Below are 23,821 nucleotides of genomic sequence, written 5' to 3' on the forward strand. Positions count from 1 at the left end.
CCACCTCACACTGTCTCCAGGTGTTCTCCATCATGGGAAAGCCCTGTCTCCAGGTGTTCTCCATCATGGTAAAGCCCTGCATACATGTTAACCCACCCCACACTGTCTCCAGGTGTTCTCCATTATGGTAAAGCCCTGCAGACATGTTAACCCACCCCACACTGTCTCCAGGTGTTCTCCATTATGGTAAAGCCCTGAAGACATGTTAACCCACCTCACACTGTGTCCAGGTGTTCTCCATTATGGTAAAGCCCTGATGACATGTTAACCCACCTCACACTGTCTCCAGGTGTTCTCCATCATGGTAAAGCCCTGAAGATATGTTAACCCACCTCACACTGTCTCCAGGTGTTCTCCATTATGGTAAAGCCCTGAAGACATGTTAACCCACCTAACACTGTCTCCAGGTGTTCTCCATTCTGGTAAAGCCCTGAAGACATGTTAACCCACCTCACACTGTCTCCAGGTGTTCTCCATCATGGTAAAGCCCTGATGACATGTTAACCCACATCACACTGTGTCCAGGTGTTCTCCATCATGGTAAAGCCCTGAAGACATGTTAACCCACCTCACACTGTCTCCAGGTGTTCTCCATCATGGTAAAGCCCTGATGACATGTTAACCCACCTCACACTGTCTCCAGGTGTTCTCCATTATGGTAAAGCCCTGAAGACATGTTAACCCACCTCACACTGTCTCCAGGTGTTCTCCATCATGGTAAAGCCCTAAAGACATGTTAACTCACCCCACACTGTCTCCAGGTGTTCTCCATCATGGGAAAGCCCTGTCTCCAGGTGTTCTCCATCATGGGAAAGCCCTGTCTCCAGGTGTTCTCCATCATGGTAAAGCCCTGAAGACATGTTAACCCACCTCACACTGTCTCCAGGTGTTCTCCATCATGGGAAAGCCCTGTCTCCAGGTGTTCTTCATCATGGTAAAGCCCTGCAGACATGTTAACCCACCCCACACTGTCTCCAGGTGTTCTCCATTATGGTAAAGCCCTGCAGACATGTTAACCCACCTCACACTGTCTCCAGGTGTTCTCCATTATGGTAAAGCCCTGCAGACATGTTAACCCACCTCACACTGTCTCCAGGTGTTCTCCATTATGGTAAAGCCCTGCAGACATGTTAACCCACCTCACACTGTCTCCAGGTGTTCTCCATTATGGTAAAGCCCTGAAGACATGTTAACCCACCTCACACTGTCTCCAGGTGTTCTCCATCATGGTAAAGCCCTGAAGACATGTTAACCCACCTCACACTGTCACCAGGTGTTCTCCATTATGGTAAAGCCCTGAAGACATGTTAACCCACCTCACACTGTCTCCAGGTGTTCTCCATCATGGTAAAGCCCTGAAGACATGTTAACCCACCTCACCTCACACTGTCTCCAGGTGTTCTCCATTATGGTAAAGCCCTGAAGACATGTTAACCCACCTCACACTGTCTCCAGGTGTTCTCCATCATGGTAAAGCCCTGAAGACATGTTAACCCACCTCACCTCACACTGTCTCCAGGTGTTCTCCATTATGGTAAAGCCCTGAAGACATGTTAACCCACCTCACACTGTCTCGAGGTGTTCTCCATTATGGTAAAGCCCTGCTGACATGTTAACCCACCTCACACTGTCTCCAGGTGTTCTCCATTATGGTAAAGCCCTGAAGACATGTTAACCCACCTCACACTGTCTCCAGGTGTTCTCCATTATGGTAAAGCCCTGAAGACATGTTAACCCACCTCACACTGTCTCCAGGTGTTCTCCATTATGGTAAAGCCCTGAAGACATGTTAACCCACCTCACACTGTCTCCAGGTGTTCTCCATTATGGTAAAGCCCTGAAGACATGTTAACCCACGTCACACTGTCTCCAGGTGTTCTCCATCATGGGAAAGCCCTGTCTCCAGGTGTTCTCCATCATGGTAAAGCCCTGAAGACATGTTAACTCACCTCACACTGTCTCCAGGTGTTCTCCATCATGGTAAAGCCCTGAAGACATGTTAACCCACCCCACACTGTCTCCAGGTGTTCTCCATTATGGGAAAGCCCTGTCTCCAGGTGTTCTCCATCATGGTAAAGCCCTGAAGACATGTTAACCCACCTCACACTGTCTACAGGTGTTCTCCATTATGGTAAAGCCCTGAAGACATGTTAACCCACCTCACACTGTCTCCAGGTGTTCTCCATCATGGGAAAGCCCTGTCTCCAGGTGTTCTCCATCATGGGAAAGCCCTGTCTCCAGGTGTTCTCCATCATGGTAAAGCCCTGAAGACATGTTAACCCACCTCACACTGTCTCCAGGTGTTCTCCATCATGGGAAAGCCCTGTGTCCAGGTGTTCTCCATCATGGTAAAGCCCTGCATACATGTTAACCCACCCCACACTGTCTCCAGGTGTTCTCCATTATGGTAAAGCCCTGCAGACATGTTAACCCACCCCACACTGTCTCCAGGTGTTCTCCATTATGGTAAAGCCCTGAAGACATGTTAACCCACCTCACACTGTGTCCAGGTGTTCTCCATTATGGTAAAGCCCTGATGACATGTTAACCCACCTCACACTGTCTCCAGGTGTTCTCCATCATGGTAAAGCCCTGAAGATATGTTAACCCACCTCACACTGTCTCCAGGTGTTCTCCATTATGGTAAAGCCCTGAAGACATGTTAACCCACCTAACACTGTCTCCAGGTGTTCTCCATTATGGTAAAGCCCTGAAGACATGTTAACCCACCTCACACTGTCTCCAGGTGTTCTCCATCATGGTAAAGCCCTGATGACATGTTAACCCACATCACACTGTGTCCAGGTGTTCTCCATCATGGTAAAGCCCTGAAGACATGTTAACCCACCTCACACTGTCTCCAGGTGTTCTCCATCATGGTAAAGCCCTGATGACATGTTAACCCACCTCACACTGTCTCCAGGTGTTCTCCATTATGGTAAAGCCCTGAAGACATGTTAACCCACCTCACACTGTCTCCAGGTGTTCTCCATCATGGTAAAGCCCTAAAGACATGTTAACTCACCCCACACTGTCTCCAGGTGTTCTCCATCATGGGAAAGCCCTGTCTCCAGGTGTTCTCCATCATGGGAAAGCCCTGTCTCCAGGTGTTCTCCATCATGGTAAAGCCCTGAAGACATGTTAACCCACCTCACACTGTCTCCAGGTGTTCTCCATCATGGGAAAGCCCTGTCTCCAGGTGTTCTTCATCATGGTAAAGCCCTGCAGACATGTTAACCCACCCCACACTGTCTCCAGGTGTTCTCCATTATGGTAAAGCCCTGCAGACATGTTAACCCACCTCACCCTGTCTCCAGGTGTTCTCCATTATGGTAAAGCCCTGCAGACATGTTAACCCACCTCACACTGTCTCCAGGTGTTCTCCATTATGGTAAAGCCCTGAAGACATGTTAACCCACCCCACACTGTCTCCAGGTGTTCTCCATCATGGTAAAGCCCTGAAGACATGTTAACCCACCTCACACTGTCTCCAGGTGTTCTCCATTATGGTAAAGCCCTGAAGACATGTTAACCCACCTCACACTGTCACCAGGTGTTCTCCATTATGGTAAAGCCCTGAAGACATGTTAACCCACCTCACACTGTCTCCAGGTGTTCTCCATCATGGTAAAGCCCTGAAGACATGTTAACCCACCTCACCTCACACTGTCTCCAGGTGTTCTCCATTATGGTAAAGCCCTGAAGACATGTTAACCCACCTCACACTGTCTCCAGGTGTTCTCCATCATGGTAAAGCCCTGAAGACATGTTAACCCACCTCACCTCACACTGTCCCCAGGTGTTCTCCATTATGGTAAAGCCCTGAAGACATGTTAACCCACCTCACACTGTCTCGAGGTGTTCTCCATTATGGTAAAGCCCTGCTGACATGTTAACCCACCTCACACTGTCTCCAGGTGTTCTCCATTATGGTAAAGCCCTGAAGACATGATAACCCACCTCACACTGTCTCCAGGTGTTCTCCATTATGGTAAAGCCCTGAAGACATGTTAACCCACCTCACACTGTCTCCAGATGTTCTCCATCATGGGAAAGCCCTGTCTCCAGGTGTTCTCCATTATGGTAAAGCCCTGAAGACATGTTAACCCACGTCACACTGTCTCCAGGTGTTCTCCATCATGGGAAAGCCCTGTCTCCAGGTGTTCTCCATCATGGTAAAGCCCTGAAGACATGTTAACTCACCTCACACTGTCTCCAGGTGTTCTCCATCATGGTAAAGCCCTGAAGACATGTTAACCCACCCCACACTGTCTCCAGGTGTTCTCCATTATGGGAAAGCCCTGTCTCCAGGTGTTCTCCATCATGGTAAAGCCCTGAAGACATGTTAACCCACCTCACACTGTCTCCAGGTGTTCTCCATTATGGTAAAGCCCTGAAGACATGTTAACCCACCTCACACTGTCTCCAGGTGTTCTCCATTATGGTAAAGCCCTGAAGACATGTTAACCCACCTCACACTGTCTTCAGGTGTTCTCCATTATGGTAAAGCCCTGATGACATGTTAACCCACCTCACACTGTCTCCAGGTGTTCTCCATTATGGTAAAGCCCTGAAGACATGTTAACTCACCTCACACTGTCTCCAGGTGTTCTCCATTATGGTAAAGCCCTGATGACATGTTAACCCACCTCACACTGTCTCCAGGTGTTCTCCATTATGGTAAAGCCCTGAAGACATGTTAACTCACCTCACACTGTCTCCAGGTGTTCTCCATTATGGTAAAGCCCTGATGACATGTTAACCCACCTCACACTGTCTCCAGGTGTTCTCCATTATGGTAAAGCCCTGAAGACATGTTAACTCACCTCACACTGTCTCCAGGTGTTCTCCATTATTGTAAAGCCCTGAAGACATGTTAACCCACCTCACACTGTCTCCAGGTGTTCTCCATTATGGTAAAGCCCTGAAGACATGTTAACCCACCTCACACTGTCTCCAGGTGTTCTCCATCATGGTAAAGCCCTGTCTCCAGGTGTTCTCCATTATGGTAAAGCCCTGTCTCCAGGTGTTCTCCATTATGGTAAAGCCCTGTCTCCAGGTGTTCTCCATTATGGTAAAGCCCTGTCTCCAGGTGTTCTCCATCATGGTAAAGCCCTGTCTCCAGGTGTTCTCCATTATGGTAAAGCCCTGCAGACATGTTAACCCACCTCACACTGTCTCCAGGTGTTCTCCATCATGGTAAAGCCCTGAAGACATGTTAACCCACCTCACACTGTCTCCAGGTGTTCTCCATCATGGTAAAGCCCTGAAGACATGTTAACTCACCTCACACTGTCTCCAGGTGTTCTCCATCATGGTAAAGCCCTGAAGACATGTTAACCCACCTCACACTGTCTCCAGGTGTTCTCCATTATGGTAAAGCCCTGAAGACATGTTAACCCACCTCACACTGTCTCCAGGTGTTCTCCATCATGGTAAAGCCCTGAAGGCATGTTAACCCACCTCACACTGTCTCCAGGTGTTCTCCATTATGGTAAAGCCCTGAAGACATGTTAACCCACCTCACACTGTCTCCAGGTGTTCTCCATTATGGTAAAGCCCTGAAGACATGTTAACCCACCTCACACTGTCTCCAGGTGTTCTCCATCATGGTAAAGCCCTGAAGACATGTTAACCCACCTCACCTCACACTGTCTCCAGGTGTTCTCCATTATGGGAAAGCCCTGTCTCCAGGTGTTCTCCATCATGGTAAAGCCCTGAAGACATGTTAACCCACCTCACACTGTCTCCAGGTGTTCTCCATTATGGTAAAGCCCTGAAGACATGTTAACCCACCTCACACTGTCTCCAGGTGTTCTCCATTATGGTAAAGCCCTGAAGACATGTTAACCCACCTCACACTGTCTCCAGGTGTTCTCCATTATGGTAAAGCCCTGATGACATGTTAACCCACCTCACACTGTCTCCAGGTGTTCTCCATTATGGTAAAGCCCTGAAGACATGTTAACTTACCTCACACTGTCTCCAGGTGTTCTCCATTATGGTAAAGCCCTGAAGACATGTTAACCCACCTCACACTGTCTCCAGGTGTTCTCCATTATGGTAAAGCCCTGAAGACATGTTAACCCACCTCACACTGTGTCCAGGTGTTCTCCTCTCCTCCCCCTCTCCTCTCCTCTAACCCTCTCCTCTCCTCTAACTCTCCTCTCCTCTAACTCTCCTCTCCTCTAACTCTCTCCTCTCCTCTCCTCTCCTCTAACCCTCTCCTCTCCTCTCCTCTAACTCTCCTCTCCTCTAACTCTCTCCTCTCCTCTAACTCTCTCCTCTCCTCTCCTCTAACTCTCTCCTCTCCTCTAACCCTCTCCTCTCCTCTAACCCTCTCCTCTCCTCTAACCCTCTCTTCCCCTCTCCTCTCCTCTAACTCTCCTCTCCTCTAACCCTCTCCTCCCCTCTCCTCTCCTGTAACCCTCTCCTCCCCTCTAACTCTCCTCCCCTCTCCTCTCCTCGAACTCTCCTCTAACCCTCTCCTCTCCTCTAACTCTCTCCTCTCCTCTAACTCCCTCCTCTCCTCACCTTTAACTCTTCCTGTCCTGCTGGCATCATTAGACCAAATTACAGACTAAAGTGTTAATCTGGAATAGGAGATTAACCAGGATTAATGACCTCCAGGAGCCCGATCCTAATCCTTAATCTGTGCTTTGATGTGTCATTGTTTGGTACTTACTTCCCAACAAACACACAAACACAATACATATTATTAACAAGAGGTTATTATGTTATCACAGTACACCATTATTAACAAGAGGTTATTATAACACACTACACCATTATTAATGAGGTTATTATAACACACTACACCATTAATAACAACAGGTTATTATAACACACTACACCATTATTAATGAGGTTATTATAACACACAACACCATTATTAATGAGGTTATTATAACACACTACACCATTATTAATGAGGTTATTATAACACACGACACCATTATTAATGAGGTTATTATAACACACTACACCATTATTAATGAGGTTATTATAACACACTACACCATTATTAACAAGAGGTTATTATATCACACTACACCATTATTAATGAGGTTATTATAACACACTACACCATTATTAATGAGGTTATTATAACACAAGACACCATTATTAATGAGGTTATTATAACACACTACACCATTATTAATGAGGTTATTATAACACAAGACACCATTATTAATGAGGTTATTATAACACACGACACCATTATTAACAACAGGTTATTATAACACAATACACCATTATTAATAAGAGGTTAATATAACACAAGACACCATTATTAACATATGTTATTATAACACACTACACCATTATTAATGAGGTTATTATAACACACGACACCATTATTAATGAGGTTATTATAACACACAACACCATTATTAACAAGAGGTTATTATGTTATCACAGTACACCATTATTAATGAGGTTATTATAACACACGACACCATTATTAACAAGAGGTTATTATAACACACGACACCATTATTAATGAGGTTATTATAACACACAACACCATTATTAACAACAGGTTATTATGTTATCACAGTACACCATTATTAACAAGAGGTTATTATGTTATCACACTACACCATTATTAACAAGAGGTTATTATGTTATCACACTACACCATTATTAACAAGAGGTTATTATGTTATCACAGTACACCATTATTAACAAGAGGTTATTATAACACACAACACCATTATTAACAAGAGGTTATTATAACACACAACACCATTATTAACAAGAGGTTATTATGTTATCACACTACACCATTATTAACAAGAGGTTATTATGTTATCACAGTACACCATTATTAACAAGAGGTTATTATAACACACAACACCATTATTAACAAGAGGTTATTATAACACACGACACCATTATTAACAAGAGGTTATTATGTTATCACAGTACACCATTATTAACAAGAGGTTATTATAACACACAACACCATTATTAACAAGAGGTTATTATAACACACGACACCATTATTAACAAGAGGTTATTATGTTATCACACTACACCATTATTAACAAGAGGTTATTATGTTATCACACTACACCATTATTAACAAGAGGTTATTATGTTATCACACTACACCATTATTAACAACAGGTTATTATAACACAATACACCATTATTAACAAGAGGTTATTATAACACACGACACCATTATTAATGAGGTTATTATAACACACGACACCATTATTAACAAGAGGTTATTATAACACACAACACCATTATTAACAACAGGTTATTACATCATTGTAAGTACAGGTTTGTCGGACAAATGTATTGATAGCAAGATTCAAACAATTTTGAGAACAGGTAGCAGGACAGAAGCTTTCTCCCCTGTCTGTCTGTCTGTCTGTCTGTCTGTCTGTCTGTCTGTCTGTCTGTCTGTCTGTCTGTCTGTCTGTCTGTCTGTCTGTCTGTCTTGCTCTGTCTGTCTGTCTGTCTGTCTGTTTGTCTCTCTCTCTCTCTCTCTCTCTCTCTCAGCTGTAAGCACATTTGTCTCGTCTCCTTTCTAACTCTCTAATACAAAACATTTCCTATCAAACAGCCTGTTAGTGACACACATTGATCAGAAATAACAGAGAAGGTAAAGAGAAAGGAAGAGATGAAAGGGCCTGAGAGTGTTTGTGAGAGGATTCAGTGGAACGAGGGCACCGGGGTCAGCTCTTCAAAGTGAACTGCTTAAATTGACTTCAGGAAAACCCAATAACCAGATTGAGAAATCTGCTCTGGAACACAGTGGCGTTCCGGAACCCCCATGGTGCTTCACGGAGCTTCATGAAGCCCCCCTAGTGGGGACAAAGAGACACCCCACACTCTGGAATCTGCTCTGAACACCCCCAGAACAGAGGGCCCAACTGTTCCCCTTCTGGGAGATTGGAGAGGGGGGCCTGGGAGGATAAAGGGCCTGGGGGAAGGTTTGGGGGAGGGGGTAAGAGGGTAGCAAAAGGGTGAGGCAGACAGGCGTCTTTGGGGACTGGGGTGACCCTAAAACAATGATGTCCCCTGGCTAGGCTGACGGAGAGGTAATAGACTGGTCTGTTGTTGTCTGAGTGATGGAGGGTCGAACCAAGGGGCTCCAAGCTCAATACAGATAGCAGTGTTGAAGACTGAGACTCAAGACATTCTACACAGGTTGTATCTCTCTGGTCTCAACAACATAACCGTGGGGCAACACAGCTGTACAGTCAGTGGGTTTCCACCTGATTCTCCTGAATGGAGACCTCTCCTCCCTTTCTAATGGCTATATGCCACAGTATAACGTTAGCAATATCTCTTTGCAGACATTCCTCCGTCCTAATTTCATCAGACGGACGGTAGGTTTCTAAGCAACCTGTAAAGAATGTGTGTGGGTGTAAAAGTGACACAGGAGGGTCAGCTGTGTGACTGATCAGCAGGCGAGGAGGAAGAGGAGGAGTTAATACCGAGCTCAGAACAAGTAATGAGGAGCTGAGACAAAAGGAGCTGGAATAAAACCACAGAGCAGGAGAAAGGAGGAGGGAATGGCCTGGAGCTCCAGGAGTCATCAAAGATGAGACAGTCACACACAAAGAGATGAATGCTCTCTGTCTGTCTGTCTGTCTGTGTCTGTCTCTCTCTCTTCCTCTGTCTGTCTCTGTCTCTCTCTCTCCCTCTCTGTGTCTGTCTCTCTCTTCCTCTGTCTGTCTCTCTCTCTTCCTCTGTCTCTCTCTCTTCCTCTGTCTCTCTCTCTCCCTCTGTCTCTCTCTCTCCCTCTGTCTCTCTCTGCTCCCTCTGTCTCTCTGTCTGGCTCTGTCTCTCTCTGTCTCTATCTGTCTGGCTCTGCCTCTGTCTCTCTCTGTCTCTGTCTCGCTCTGGCTCTATCTCTCTCTGTCTCTGTCTCGCTCTGGCTCTGTCTCTCTCTGTCTCTCCCTCTCTCAAAATACCATCTCACCAGGACGTTTTCATTCTTTAGAAATCATCAGTCAGTCAGCCATGACAGGAGCTTCTGTGGGAAGATGGCTGCCGTTTGTCCACCCTCGTTAAAAACGACCTATAAAACAATGACTGGTGTCTGTTGTTCAAATAAAGCCTCATCATCATCATCTTCATCATCATCATCGTCCTCTTCATACATCATCGTCATCAAAGGTGTTTTCCCCCTAGTGAAATACAATGTGTGTGAGTGTGTTTGTATGTGTTGTGGAACCTCACAGCAGAATGAGTCACCTCCATTGTTTCCATATGAAGAGGAAAACCAACCAGGTCTTCATACATCAGACATACTGTGAGGCAAAGCTGTTTTTCCCCATGGAAATGCAATGTGTTTTTCCCCATGGAAATGCAATGTGTTTTTTACCCATGGAAATGCAATGTGTTTATTCCCCATGGAAATGCAATGTGTTTATTCCCCATGGAAATGCAATGTGTTTTTCCCCATGGAAATGCAATGTGTTTATTCCCCATGGAAATGCAATGTGTTTATTCCCCATGGAAATGCAATGTGTTTATTCCCCATGGAAATGCAATGTGTTTATTCCCCATGGAAATGCAATGTGTTTATTCCCCATGGAAATGCAATGTGTTTATTCCCCATGGAAATGCAATGTGTTTATTCCCCATGGAAATGCAATGTGTTTTTCCCCATGGAAATGCAATGTGTTATTCCCCATGGAAATGCAATGTGTTTATTCCCCATGGAAATGCAATGTGTTTATTCCCCATGGAAATGCAATGTGTTTATTCCCCATGGAAATGCAATGTGTTTTTACCCCATGGAAATGCAATGTGTTTTTATTCAATGTGTTTATTCCCCATGGAAATGCAATGTGTTTTATTGCAATGTGTTTATTCCCCATGGAAATGCAATGTGTTATTCCCCATGGAAATGCAATGTGTTTATTCCCCATGGAAATGCAATGTGTTATTCCCCATGGAAATGCAATGTGTTTATTCCCCATGGAAATGCAATGTGTTTTTACCCCATGGAAATGCAATGTGTTTATTCCCCATGGAAATGCAATGTGTTTTTACCCCATGGAAATGCAAAGTGTGTTTGTGTTGTAACTGTGTTGTAACTTACAGCAGTATGAGTCACCTCTGTCTCAGTCGAAAGAGGTGAACCAACCAAGTGGACAATTACAAACTTTTACTTCCTTTCCACTTCACCCAGAGAACACTGACTCAAGCCCCTCTGTTCTACACACAGCCCCAGTTACACAGACAAGACTTCAAATCCCATTCAGTAAAACCCTAGATTCTCCCTCCTTCCACTCTCTCTTACAAAGCTCTGGAACTCAATAACATTGAGAGGTGCTGAATCAGAAGCTGATTCACTGCTGAGAGCCCCAGCTGATCCTCCATGTGGGACTCTGACAAGCAGAATGTTCTGGACAATCCACCATTCTAAAGAGAACCCCGGAACAGAGTGCCATCACAATGACATCGGTCAGCCAGTGTCTCTGCACGGACAATGGGTGACAGGAGTGGAGGAGGGGTTAACATGGCGGGAGGCTTTGAAGAGACCTGTGTCCTTAAAGCCTTTGAATGGATGAGTGAAACAGACTAAAGGCTGTCCACCCCTTTCATTAGCTGTGTGTGTAGAAACACCGTGGAGCATGTGAATACACACTGTGACATGATGATTATAACCTATAGGGGAATGGGCCATAAGGGAAGTCTTTTTGGTAGTGTGTGTGTTCTGTTACCTAACTGATCTTCAGTCAGTTTTCACTGATACTACAATTCTGTTTGACCTTGTAGACTGAGGGTAGGTGGGGATGACCTGTAGGGATACAACCAGCCTGACCGCTGAGATCATTATAACCAGCCTGACCGCTGTGATCATTATAACCAGCCTGATCATTATAACCAGCCTGACCGCTGTGATCATTATAACCAGCCTGACCGCTGAGATCATTATAACCAGCCTGACCGCTGTGATCATTATAACCAGCCTGACCGCTGAGATCATTATAACCAGCCTGACCGCTGTGATCATTATAACCAGCCTGATCATTATAACCAGCCTGACCGCTGTGATCATTATAACCAGCCTCTGATCATTATAACCAGCCTGACCATCATAACCAGCCTGTGATCATTATAACCAGCCTGACCGCTGTGATCATTATAACCAGCCTGACCGCTGTGATCATTATAACCAGCCTGATCATTATAACCAGCCTGACCGCTGTGATCATTATAACCAGCCTGACCGCTGAGATCATTATAACCAGCCTGACCGCTGTGATCATTATAACCAGCCTGACCCGCTGTGATCATTATAACCAGCCTGACCGCTGTGATCATTATAACCAGCCTGACCGCTGTGATCATTATAACCAGCCTGACCGCTGCGATCATTATAACCAGCCTGACCGCTGCGATCATTATAACCAGCCTGACCGCTGTGATCATTATAACCAGCCTGATCATTATAACCAGCCTGACCGCTGTGATCATTATAACCAGCCTGACCGCTGTGATCATTATAACCAGCCTGACCGCTGTGATCATTATAACCAGCCTGACCACTGTGACCATTATAACCAGCCTGACCACTGTGATCATTATAACCAGCCTGACCACTGTGACCATTATAACCAGCCTGACCACTGTGACCATTATAACCAGCCTGACCATCATAACTAGCCTGACCACTGACCATTATAATCAGCCTGACCATTATAACCAGCCTGACCATTATAACCAGCCTGACCATCATAACCAGCCTGACCACTGTGATCATTATAACCAGCCTGACCATCATAACCAGCCTGACCACTGTGGCCATTATAACCAGCCTGACCACTGACCATTATAACAAGCCTGACCACTGTGATCATTATAACCAGCCTGACCACTGACCATTATAACCAGCTTGACCATCATAACCAGCCTGACCACTGTGACCATTATAACCAGCCTGACCACTGACCATTATAACCAGCCTGACCATTATAACCAGCCCGACCATCATAACCAGCCTGACCACTGACCATTATAATCAGCCTGACCACTGACCATCATAACCAGCCTGACCACTGTGATCATTATAACCAGCCTGACCACTGACCATTATAACCAGCCTATAACCAAGCCTGACCACTGTGATCATTATAACCAGCCTGACCATTATAACCAGCTTGACCATCATAACCAGCCTGACCACTGACCATTATAACCAGCCTGACCACTGACCATTATAATCAGCCTGACCACTATAACCAGCCTGACCACTGTGACCATTATAACCAGCCTGACCACTGTGACCATTATAACCAGCCTGACCACTGTGACCATTATAACCAGCCTGATCATTATAACCAGCCTGACCATTGTGATCATTATAACCAGCCTGACCACTGACCATTATAACCAGCCTGACCACTGTTTGCCATTTTAGACCAAGCCTCCGTCGGCAATGAGGTGCTCTGTCAGCTTAGTGGGCACCACAGGGGGAACTTGGGCCCGTCAGGGTCTCACAAATGTCAGCTTAGTGGGCACCACAGCAGGGCCTCTCCTCAGCTTAGTGGGCACCTCAGCTTATGGGCACCACAGCAGGGCCTCTCCTCAGCTTAGTGGGCACCACAGCAGGGCCTCTCCTCACAGACCACAGGTCTTGCACCACAGCAGGCCTTTATCAGCTTAGTGGGCACCACAGCAGCCTCACCCTCAGCTTAGTGGGCACCACAGCTGGGCCTCTCCTCAGCTTAGTGGGCACCACCCAGCTGGGCCTCTCCTCAGCTGGGCACCAGCAGGGTGGGCAGCTTACCACAGCAGGGCCTCTCCTCAGCCTGACTCAGTGGGCACCACAGCAGGGCCTCTCCTCAGCTTAGTGGGCACCACAGCAGGGCCTCCCCTCTCTTAGTGGGCACCACAGCAGGGCCTCTCCTAGTGGGCACCACAGCAGGGCCTCAGCTTAGTGGGCACCACAGCAGGGCATCCTGAGCTTAGTGGGCACCACAGCTGGGCCTCTCCTCAGCTTAGTGGGCACCACAGCAGGGCCTCTCCTCAGCTTAGTGGGCACCACAGCAGGGCCTCTCCTCAGCTTAGTGGGCACCACAGCAGGGCCTCTCCTCAGCTTAGTGGGCACCACAGCAGGGCCTCTCCTCAGCTTAGTGGGCACCACAGCAGGGCCTCTCCTCAGCTTAGTGGGCACCACAGCAGGGCCTCTCCTCAGCTTAGTGGGCACCACAGCAGGGCCTCTCCTCAGCTTAGTGGGCACCACAGCAGGGCCTCTCCTCAGCTTAGTGGGCACCACAGCAGGGCCTCTCCTCAGCGCCGGTTCAATGTATCGACCTCACTTGACTGTGTTGTTCAATACTTTACACTGACGACGCTCTTATAGACACAGGAAAACAAAACACTCAAAACAGGAACATTGTTTTATTTTTAAATGGACCATTTCTTGTTTTTCAGATCATAATTACATCGTTTCAAACCAGTGAAGGAACCCAGATGCTCGGTCAGACTAATGCAACTAGTATCATTTATGAAGAGAGTATATTTACACTGAAAGGATATAAGAATCAGATCCCCCACATAACTGATGGACGATGTCCCAAATGGCACCCTATTCCCTATGTGGTGCACTACTTTAGACCCGAGCCCCTGATCAAGGGTAGTGCACGACATAGGGAATAGGGTGACATTTGGAACATAGAAGTCAGTGATGCCTCTCACAAAATCCCAAACGGTTGGTTTTTGAAAATAAAATTAACTACTGATGAGGCACGTGTCTGAGGCAAAAATAAAATGAAGAATAGACAAAAAAAAATGTAATTGGAATATAAAGTTAAATAACAGACCAGTTGATTAATACTCAAGCATTTATAATACAAAATAAAAACAAACAAACCCCAGAGAAAATGTGTTCATCCCAAATTGCACCCTATTCCCTACATAGTGCAGACTACTTTTGTAGTGCAGACTAGAGTGCCATTTGGGACTCATCCAACTACACTACCAGCCCAGAACATGGATTAGAGGAGGAATTCCATCTCAGTTTATAAGCTTATTACGACCCCAAATCATTCATCAGCATTAGAAAAAAAAAAAAAAAAAGTTATTTACAATCATATTGTCCAATACTATTAATAGTTTGAATGACAACGTAAAATCACCTTAGTGTGCCAACGTGGGGACAGAAACTAACTGTAACCGGGGGAGGGGGGTGTTAATAGTCACAACCTTCTAGATTTCCTGTTTCCATTTGTCAGAGGTGAATAAGGGATGTTTCTTTGATGTGCAGTAGGTTCTGGACCTCCAACAGGTTTTTCCTGCACTCCAGACTGCATTATGTATAGATGTGTGTGTACACACACACACACACACACACACACACACACACACACACACACGGGAAGACTCTGGTGTCTTGCTGCTCTGACATAAATGCGTCTTCCACACAGTAGACAAGGGTTGTGTTCCAAACGGCTCCCTATTTAGACCAGTGGGCCCTGGTCACCGTACGCAGTCAGGGTGTAACGTAACAATAGTGTCCCTCCAGCCCAGGGAGGGTGAGGGGTGAGGTGGGAGGGGGTGAGGGGGCGTGGCAGAGTAAACAGGAAAATCCATTGGTTTAGTTTTTGGTTAACTACTCAGTCCACCTTCACTACGCTGTAGATCTTGGTGACGAACCAGAAACAGGCGAAGAATCCAATCGTTCCTGATGGACAAGATTGAGAGACAAGACATGTAATTGACAGAAAGACAAGACATGTAATTGACAGAGAGAGACAAGACTATTGACAGAGAGAGACAAGACATGTAATTGACAGAGAGAGACAAGACATGTAATCACACTTTCCCAGGGCCATTTGTCAATCCCACATCCTGCTGTCTAGGAAACTCTCATTGTTACGACAACAGACACACACACACACACCATCCGACTGTGTGTGTGTGTGTGTGTGAAAACGAGTAGAGCTGCACCTCAACCGAAACCCCAGAAAGGCAGCATAATAGTCAGGGTGGGAGGATGCCCAGTCCTATTTGGTCCAGTCCATTAAACTGGACTAATGAGGATAACCTCTGCCCTCTGACCTAGTCCATCCTCATCATGGCAAGCTACAGTATGAAGCCCCGCCCCCCCCCAGCTACCTACCTGTGAATAAGAAGAAGATGAGAGCCATGATCATGGTGTAACCAAAGTAGAGGATGGTGCTAGCCAATCCTGTGATCTGGAGCTTGGAGAAGAAGTAGTGGATGGCATAGACCAGGAAGTAGACGGCCGTGAAACCACTGGTCAGGAAGGAACGCCACTGCCAGTGGTAGTCCTGATGGAGAGAGACAGAGAGAACAGTTAGATATCTCTGTGTTTAGAACATCTTTACTAAGACAAGACCACTGGTCAGGAAGGAACACCACTGCCAGTGATAGTCCTGATGGAGAGAGAGAACGTAGCGCGCCCTTAATTAAACTTCCTGTTATTCCTTTCATCCTGTCTCCTCTCCTTCTCAACCGTAGTGGAGAAGGAGGTTCCAGGTCCCTTGTTTGGGACCTTCTCTTTTAAAGAGAGAAGCTGTTAGGAATCAAAGAAAGAGGATTTGAGAAACAGTCCCTTCATCCTCGTCATTAAGGGCACTATTGCCATTGGTCACATGACTCGACCAGGGAATACTCAGATCGTCATAACTCAGCACAGAGGAGGAAGTAGCAGAGTAGGATGGTGGTGTGTGTGTGTGTGGTGTCTTACCTGTGTAGGTGTGTGTGTGTGTGTGTGGTGTGTGGTCTCTTACCTCAGCACAGAGGAGGAAGTAGCAGAGTAGGATGTGTGTGTGTGGTGTGTGGTGTCTTACCTCAGCACAGAGGAGGAAGTAGCAGAGTAGGATGGTGGTGTGTGTGTGTGTGTGTGTGTGGTGTCTTACCTCAGCACAGAGGAGGAAGTAGCAGAGTAGGATGTGTGTGTGTGGTGTCTTACCTCAGCACAGAGGAGGAAGTAGCAGAGTAGGATGGTGTGTGTGGTGTCTTACCTCAGCACAGAGGAGGAAGTAGCAGAGTATGATGGTGATGTGTGTGTGTGGTGTCTTACCTCAGCACAGAGGTGGAAGTAGCAGAGTAGGATGTGTGTGTGTGTGTGTGTGGTGTCTTACCTCAGCACAGAGGAGGAAGTAGCAGAGCAGGATGGTGTGTGTGGTGTCTTACCTCAGCACAGAGGTGGAAGTAGCAGAGTAGGATGGTGTGTGTGGTGTCTTACCTCAGCACAGAGGTGGAAGTAGCAGAGTAGGATGGGCCTCAGTGTGTGTGTGGTGTGTGGCCTCAGCACAGCAGGTGATTACCAGGATGATGAACACCAGAAACAGGAAACCAAACATGTAGTACATCTGGTGAGACCTGGTGTGGATAACCCACTGCTCTAGCATCTGGTGAGACACAACCATACATCCTAAAGATAACCCACTGCTCTAGCATCTGGTGAGTGATAACCCACTGCTCTAGCATCTGGTGAGACAACCATACATCATAAAGATAACCCACTGCTCTAGCATCTGGTGAGACAACCATACATCATAAAGATAACCCACTGCTCTAGCATCTGGTGAGACAACCATACATCATAAAGATAACCCACTGCTCTAGCATCAGACAACCATACATCCTAAAGATAACCCACTGCTCTAGCATCTGGTGAGACACAACCATACATCCTAAAGATAACCCACTGCTCTAGCATCTGGTGAACATCATAAAGATAACCACTGCTCTAGCATCTGGTGAGACACAACCATACATCATACAGATAACCCACTGCTCTAGCATCTGGTGAGACACAACCATACATCATAAAGATAACCCACTGCTCTAGCATCTGGTGAGACACAACCATACATCACAAAGATAACCCACTGCTCTAGCATCTGGTGAGACACAACCATACATCATAAAGATAACCCACTGCTCTAGCATCTGGTGAGACAACCATACATCATAAAGATAACCCACTGCTCTAGCATCTGGTGAGACACAACCATACATTACAAAGATAACCCACTGCTCTAGCATCTGGTGAGACACAACCATACATTACAAAGATAACCCACTGCTCTAGCATCTGGTGAGACACAACCATACATTACAAAGATAACCCACTGCTCTAGCATCTGGTGAGACACAACCATACATCTAAAGATAACCCACTGCTCTAGCATCTGGTGAGACACAACCATACATTACAAAGATAACCCACTGCTCTAGCATCTGGTGAGACACAACCATACATTACAAAGATAACCCTTTAAAACATGCTGTCCTCTGCTTCACACCAACCACTAGTCAACCTACAGAGTCGTAGTCAGTTACTCACTCAACCCCGTTCACACTTCTCCAAACCTCACCCGTTCACCTTTCACCTCACTGACTGGTTCTGCCTTCGCGACAAGCTGCTCGTGTAGCAGTCCCAAAACAGAGCAGCAGCGTTTGCAGGGTAGCTGAACTGAGACACTCACCAGATGCTGTTGAGGATGAAGAAGAGCTGGATGAAGATACAGCCGAACGGGAGGATCCCCCCCATGACGATCCCTGGGAGAGATCTGGTGTAGAACGACTGCTCCGGGATCTGACGAGGGATCTGATTGGTCCGCACAGGGTGCTCAATCCCCTGAAATGCACCAATCACACGACAGAAGGGAGGAGTATGAAAGGCATGATATGCACACAGACTTGTGTGTGTGTGTGACAGTGTATGTTTGAATGTATTCACATATTGACGTGTGTTTGTACTCACGGTCTTCTTGAAGCCGAAGTAGGCCCCTATGAAGGTGAGGGGGACAGAGATGCAGAACCACAGAGCCAAGATGGCCACCAGGGTGCCAAAGGGCATGGCTGCAGAGGAGCCCTCTCCCCACAGGATCAGATTCATCACAAAGAAATCAGCAAACACAACCCTGAACACAGAGACAGAAGTCAACTATCAACCCTGAACACAGAGACAGAACTATCAACCCTGAACACAGAGACAGAAGTCAACTATCAACCCTGAACACAGAGACAGAAGTCAACTAACAACCCTGAACACAGAGAGAACTATCAACCCTGAACACAGAGACAGAAGTCAACTATCAACCCTGAACACAGAGACAGAACTATCAGCCCTGAACACAGAGACAGAAGTCAACTATCAACCCTGAACACAGAGACAGAAGTCAACTATCAACCCTGAACACAGAGACAGAAGTCAACTATCAACCCTGAACACAGAGACAGAAGTCAACTATCAACCCTGAACAGAGACAGACGTCAACTATCAACCCTGAACACAGAGACAGAACTCAATCACAGAACTATCAACCCTGAACACAGAGACAGAAGTCAACTATCAACCCCCTGAACACAGAGACACAAGTCAACTATCAACCCTGAACACAGAGACAGAAGTCAACTATCAACCCTGAAACAGAGACAGACCCAACTATCAACCCTGAACACAGAGACAGAACTATCAACCCTGAACACAGAGACAGACGTCAACTATCAACCCTGAACACAGAGACAGAACTATCAACCCTGAACACAGAGACAGAAGTCAACTAACAACCCTGAACACAGAGACAGAACTATCAACCCTGAACACAGAGACAGAACTATCAACCCTGAACACAGAGACAGAACTAACAACCCTGAACACAGAGACAGAAGTCAACTAACAACCCTGAACACAGAGACAGACCCTGTCAACTATCAACCCTGAACACAGAGACAGACCCTGAACACAGAGTCAACTATCAACCCTGAACACAGAGACAGAAGTCAACTATCAACCCTGAACACAGAGACAGAAGTCAACTATCAACCCTGAACACAGAGACAGAAGTCAACTATCAACCCTGAACACAGAGACAGAAGTCAACTATCAACCCTGAACACAGAGACAAGAACACAAGACAGAACTATCAACCCTGAACACAGAGACAGAACTATCAACCCTGAACACAGAGACAGAACTATCAACCCTGAACACAGAGACAGAACTATCAACCCTGAACACAGAGACAGAACTATCAACCCTGAACACAGAGACAGAAGTCAACTAACAACCCTGAACACAGAGACAGAAGTCAACTAACAACCCTGACCGTAACCACAAACTAACGTCTATCTCCTCAACCAATGAAAAGTCAGACTCACCCAGGACACAGGAAGCAGGTCAGCAGGACGTTAGTCTTCCATTTCTCCCCACCAAAGGCTGTGACATCACAGAGAGAAAGAATGCAGACGTGAAGAGAAACAGTCAGCAACTCTTGGAAGACAAACAGACGTTTCTTGGAAATTCAAACTTCTTTCTCTACTTCCAAGGTGTTGAGGCATATAGCCTTTAGCAGGGAGGCAGGATTCAGGCCATAGAGCATGTGTTGCTAGGGAGGGTTGGGTTGGGATGGGGGGGGGGGGACCCTACTGCTACAGGCCTCTACAGAACACTGCACCAGTAATTGACACAGAGACCCCAGCTGACACTGATTGGACCTAACGAGCTACCCTCCAGCACAGTTGGGTCGTGACTGGTCGACTTTTCAGGGTCAAGTTGGGGTCGTGACCCTTTCCCCCTCGGCCCAAATGTTCACTTACACTTGTAGAAGCGGGCAGCCACGTAGCCGGCTGGTGTGCCCAGTAGGACCCAGAGCACCACGGCACACGTCATCAGGGCACCGCGGTTCGCCGGGGACAGGAAGCCCAGGCAGGCAAAGACTGGACAAGGGGAGCACAATGGATATGGATTCAAAAATAAAAAACACACCATTGGTTTTGACTGAACTGTGTGCTATTATTGTTGGTCCTTTTCTGCTACTGAATAATTAAATAACTAAGATGACTGTCAGTGACTACGTTAAATAACTGTCAGTGACTACATTAAATAACTAAAATAACTGCCAGTGAATACATTAAATAACTAAGATGACTGTCAGTGACTATATTAAATAACTAAGATGACTGTCAGTCACTACATTAAATAACTAAGATGACTGTCAGTGACTACATTAAATAACTAAGATGACTGTCAGTGACTACATTAAATAACTAAGATGACTGTCAGTGACTACATTAAATAACTAAGATGACTGTCAGTGACTACATTAAATAACTAAGATGACTGTCAGTGACTACATTAAATAACTAAGATGACTGTCAGTGACTACATTAAATAACTAAGATGACTGTCAGTGACTACATTAAATAACTAAGATGACTGTCAGTGACTACATTAAATAACTAAGATGACTGTCAGTGACTACATTAAATAACTAAGATGACTGTCAGTGACTACATTAAATAACTAAGATGACTGTCAGTGACTACATTAAATAACTAAGATGACTGTCAGTGACTACATTAAATAACTAAGATGACTGTCAGTGACTACATTAAATAACAAGATGACTGTCAGTGACTACATTAAATAACAAGATGACTGTCAGTGACTACATTAAATAATTAAGATGACTGTCAGTGACTACATTAAATAACTAAGATGACATCAGTGACTACATTAAATAACTGTCAGTGACTACATTAAATAACTAAGATGACTGTCAGTGACTACATTAAATAATTAAGATGACTGTCAGTGACTACATTAAATAATTAAGATGACTGTCAGTGACTACATTAAATAATAAGATGACTGTCAGTAACATTAAATAACTAAGATGACTGTCAGTGACTACATTAAATAATTAAGATGACTGTCAGTGACTACATTAAATAATAAGATGACTGTCAGTGACTACATTAAATAACTAAGATGACTGTCAGTGACTACATTAAATAACTAAGATGACTGTCAGTGACTACATTAAATAATTAAGATGACTGTCAGTGACTACATTAAATAACCAAGATGACTGTCAGTGACTACATTAAATAACTAAGATGACTGTCAGTGACTACATTAAATAACTAAGATGACTGTCAGTGACTACATTAAATAACTAAGATGACTGTCAGTGACTACATTAAATAACTAAGATGACTGTCAGTGACTACATTAAATAATTAAGATGACTGTCAGTGACTACATTAAATAATTAAGATGACTGTCAGTGACTACATTAAATAATTAAGATGACTGTCAGTGAATACATTAAATAATTAAGATGACTGTCAGTGACTACATTAAATAACTAAGATGACTGTCAGTGACTACATTAAATAACCAAGATGACTGTCAGTGACTACATTAAATAACCAAGATGACTGTCAGTGAATACATTAAATAACCAAGATGACTGTCAGTGACTACATTAAATAACTAGATGACTGTCAGTGACTACATTAAATAATTAAGATGACTGTCAGTGACTACATTAAATAACTAGATGACTGTCAGTGACTACATTAAATAACTAAGATGACTGTCAGTGACTACATTAAATAACCAAGATGACTGTCAGTGACTACATTAAATAACCAAGATGACTGTCAGTGACTACATTAAATAACCTAGATGACTGTCAGTGACTACATTAAATAACTAGATGACTGTCAGTGAATACATTAAATAACTAGATGACTGTCAGTGACTACATTAAATAACTAGATGACTGTCAGTGACTACATTAAATAACCAAGATGACTGTCAGTGAATACATTAAATAACCAAGATGACTGTCAGTGACTACATTAAATAACCAAGATGACTGTCAGTGAATACATTAAATAACCAAGATGACTGTCAGTGAATACATTAAATAACCAAGATGACTGTCAGTGACTACATTAAATAACCAAGATGACTGTCAGTGACTGCATTAAATAAGTGAAACACTAGTCCTAATCTCAGAGTAGAAGTAACTAAGTACTTCCTCTATACTATACGTTACCTTGCTAATTTGTTTTTGGGTAATGACAAATAAATGGTCTGGACAAGTGTAGAAGGTTTGTTTTATATTCCGGTAGACAGAAACACAGAGCTGTAGATTGTAGAACTCACAGAGAGTGACGAACATCATGATGAAGATCTGAGTTCCTGATCCCAGAAAGACAGAGAGGAGCATGCCTTTCCTGGGAGGCCGGAAGACGTCTCCATGGACCAGCTTCCAGCCAAACTCCTCCTGGGCATCTTCCTGACCCGACCAGCAGAGAGAGAGGAGGGGAAGACCTTCACTTAGTTTCACTTTCAACTGGATTTATCCTATATAACATCTTCATCACCACATCTCTCACTATAAAAAGACCATCACAAAACAGCAAGAATGTTCAGGCCAAATGAGGAGAGGACAGGGAGGGTGTGAGGGGGGGAACCCAGCAGGATATAACAGGGGGGAGAAGATGAGGGAGTGGGGTCTCTCCTGTCAATTAGCGGTGATAGACTTCAGAGGGTTGGAACACGAGCAGGCTGGTCGCCGCGGTGACGCTACCTGTCAGTCTGATCGCTAGGGGGAGGGGCTGAAGGGAGTCTGATCGCTAGGGGGAGGGGCTGAAGGGAGTCTGATCGCTAGGGGGAGGGGCTGAGGGGACAGAGCTGCTGAAATAATGACTGATCTCGGAGACAGATAGAGACTACAATACTGGTAGGGGAGGGGGTCGGGGGTGAGAGGTGCTGGTGGGGGGGGGGGGGGGTAATATAGATAGATACATGTCACCCCTAGTGACCCCCACAAGCCTTCCTAGAGAACATCTGCTGTCAGTTTTCCTGGAGATGGAGAGATGAGAGATGGTAGATGGAGAGTACACAAGGTCTCACACCCGAGGTCATAACCAAAGCCTCCACCAGCTGGCTGGAGCCAATCAGAGCTTGGAGCCAGTTGTTGGGGTTTTGTGTGTATGTACCGAACCAGGAGACCAGACCACCGCCCTGTCACTCCTCATCAGGGACATGTCTGTGTGTTTG

The 23,821-nt window shown here is 45.4% G+C and overlaps 1 protein-coding gene across 1 annotated transcript in view; it reads right to left on the reverse strand.

Moving 5' to 3' along the window:
- Positions 1-14,363: 14,363 nt before the first annotated feature.
- The window catches only part of tm9sf2 (transmembrane 9 superfamily member 2), a 28,885-nt gene continuing 19,427 nt past the window's right edge, over positions 14,364-23,821 (reverse strand). The window contains exons 10-18 of the mRNA XM_052500102.1: positions 22,922-23,054; positions 20,560-20,679; positions 20,122-20,179; positions 18,722-18,881; positions 18,444-18,595; positions 17,264-17,331; positions 17,143-17,189; positions 16,103-16,274; positions 14,364-15,664 (exon numbers count right to left, since the gene is read on the reverse strand). Of these exons, the coding sequence (XP_052356062.1) occupies positions 15,597-15,664; positions 16,103-16,274; positions 17,143-17,189; positions 17,264-17,331; positions 18,444-18,595; positions 18,722-18,881; positions 20,122-20,179; positions 20,560-20,679; positions 22,922-23,054 (978 nt within the window). The 3' untranslated portion in view covers positions 14,364-15,596. The remainder of the gene's footprint in view (positions 15,665-16,102; positions 16,275-17,142; positions 17,190-17,263; positions 17,332-18,443; positions 18,596-18,721; positions 18,882-20,121; positions 20,180-20,559; positions 20,680-22,921; positions 23,055-23,821) is intronic.

This window comes from Oncorhynchus keta, chromosome 37, assembly GCF_023373465.1.
Source record: "Oncorhynchus keta strain PuntledgeMale-10-30-2019 chromosome 37, Oket_V2, whole genome shotgun sequence".
Taxonomy (NCBI): Eukaryota; Metazoa; Chordata; class Actinopteri; order Salmoniformes; family Salmonidae; genus Oncorhynchus; species Oncorhynchus keta.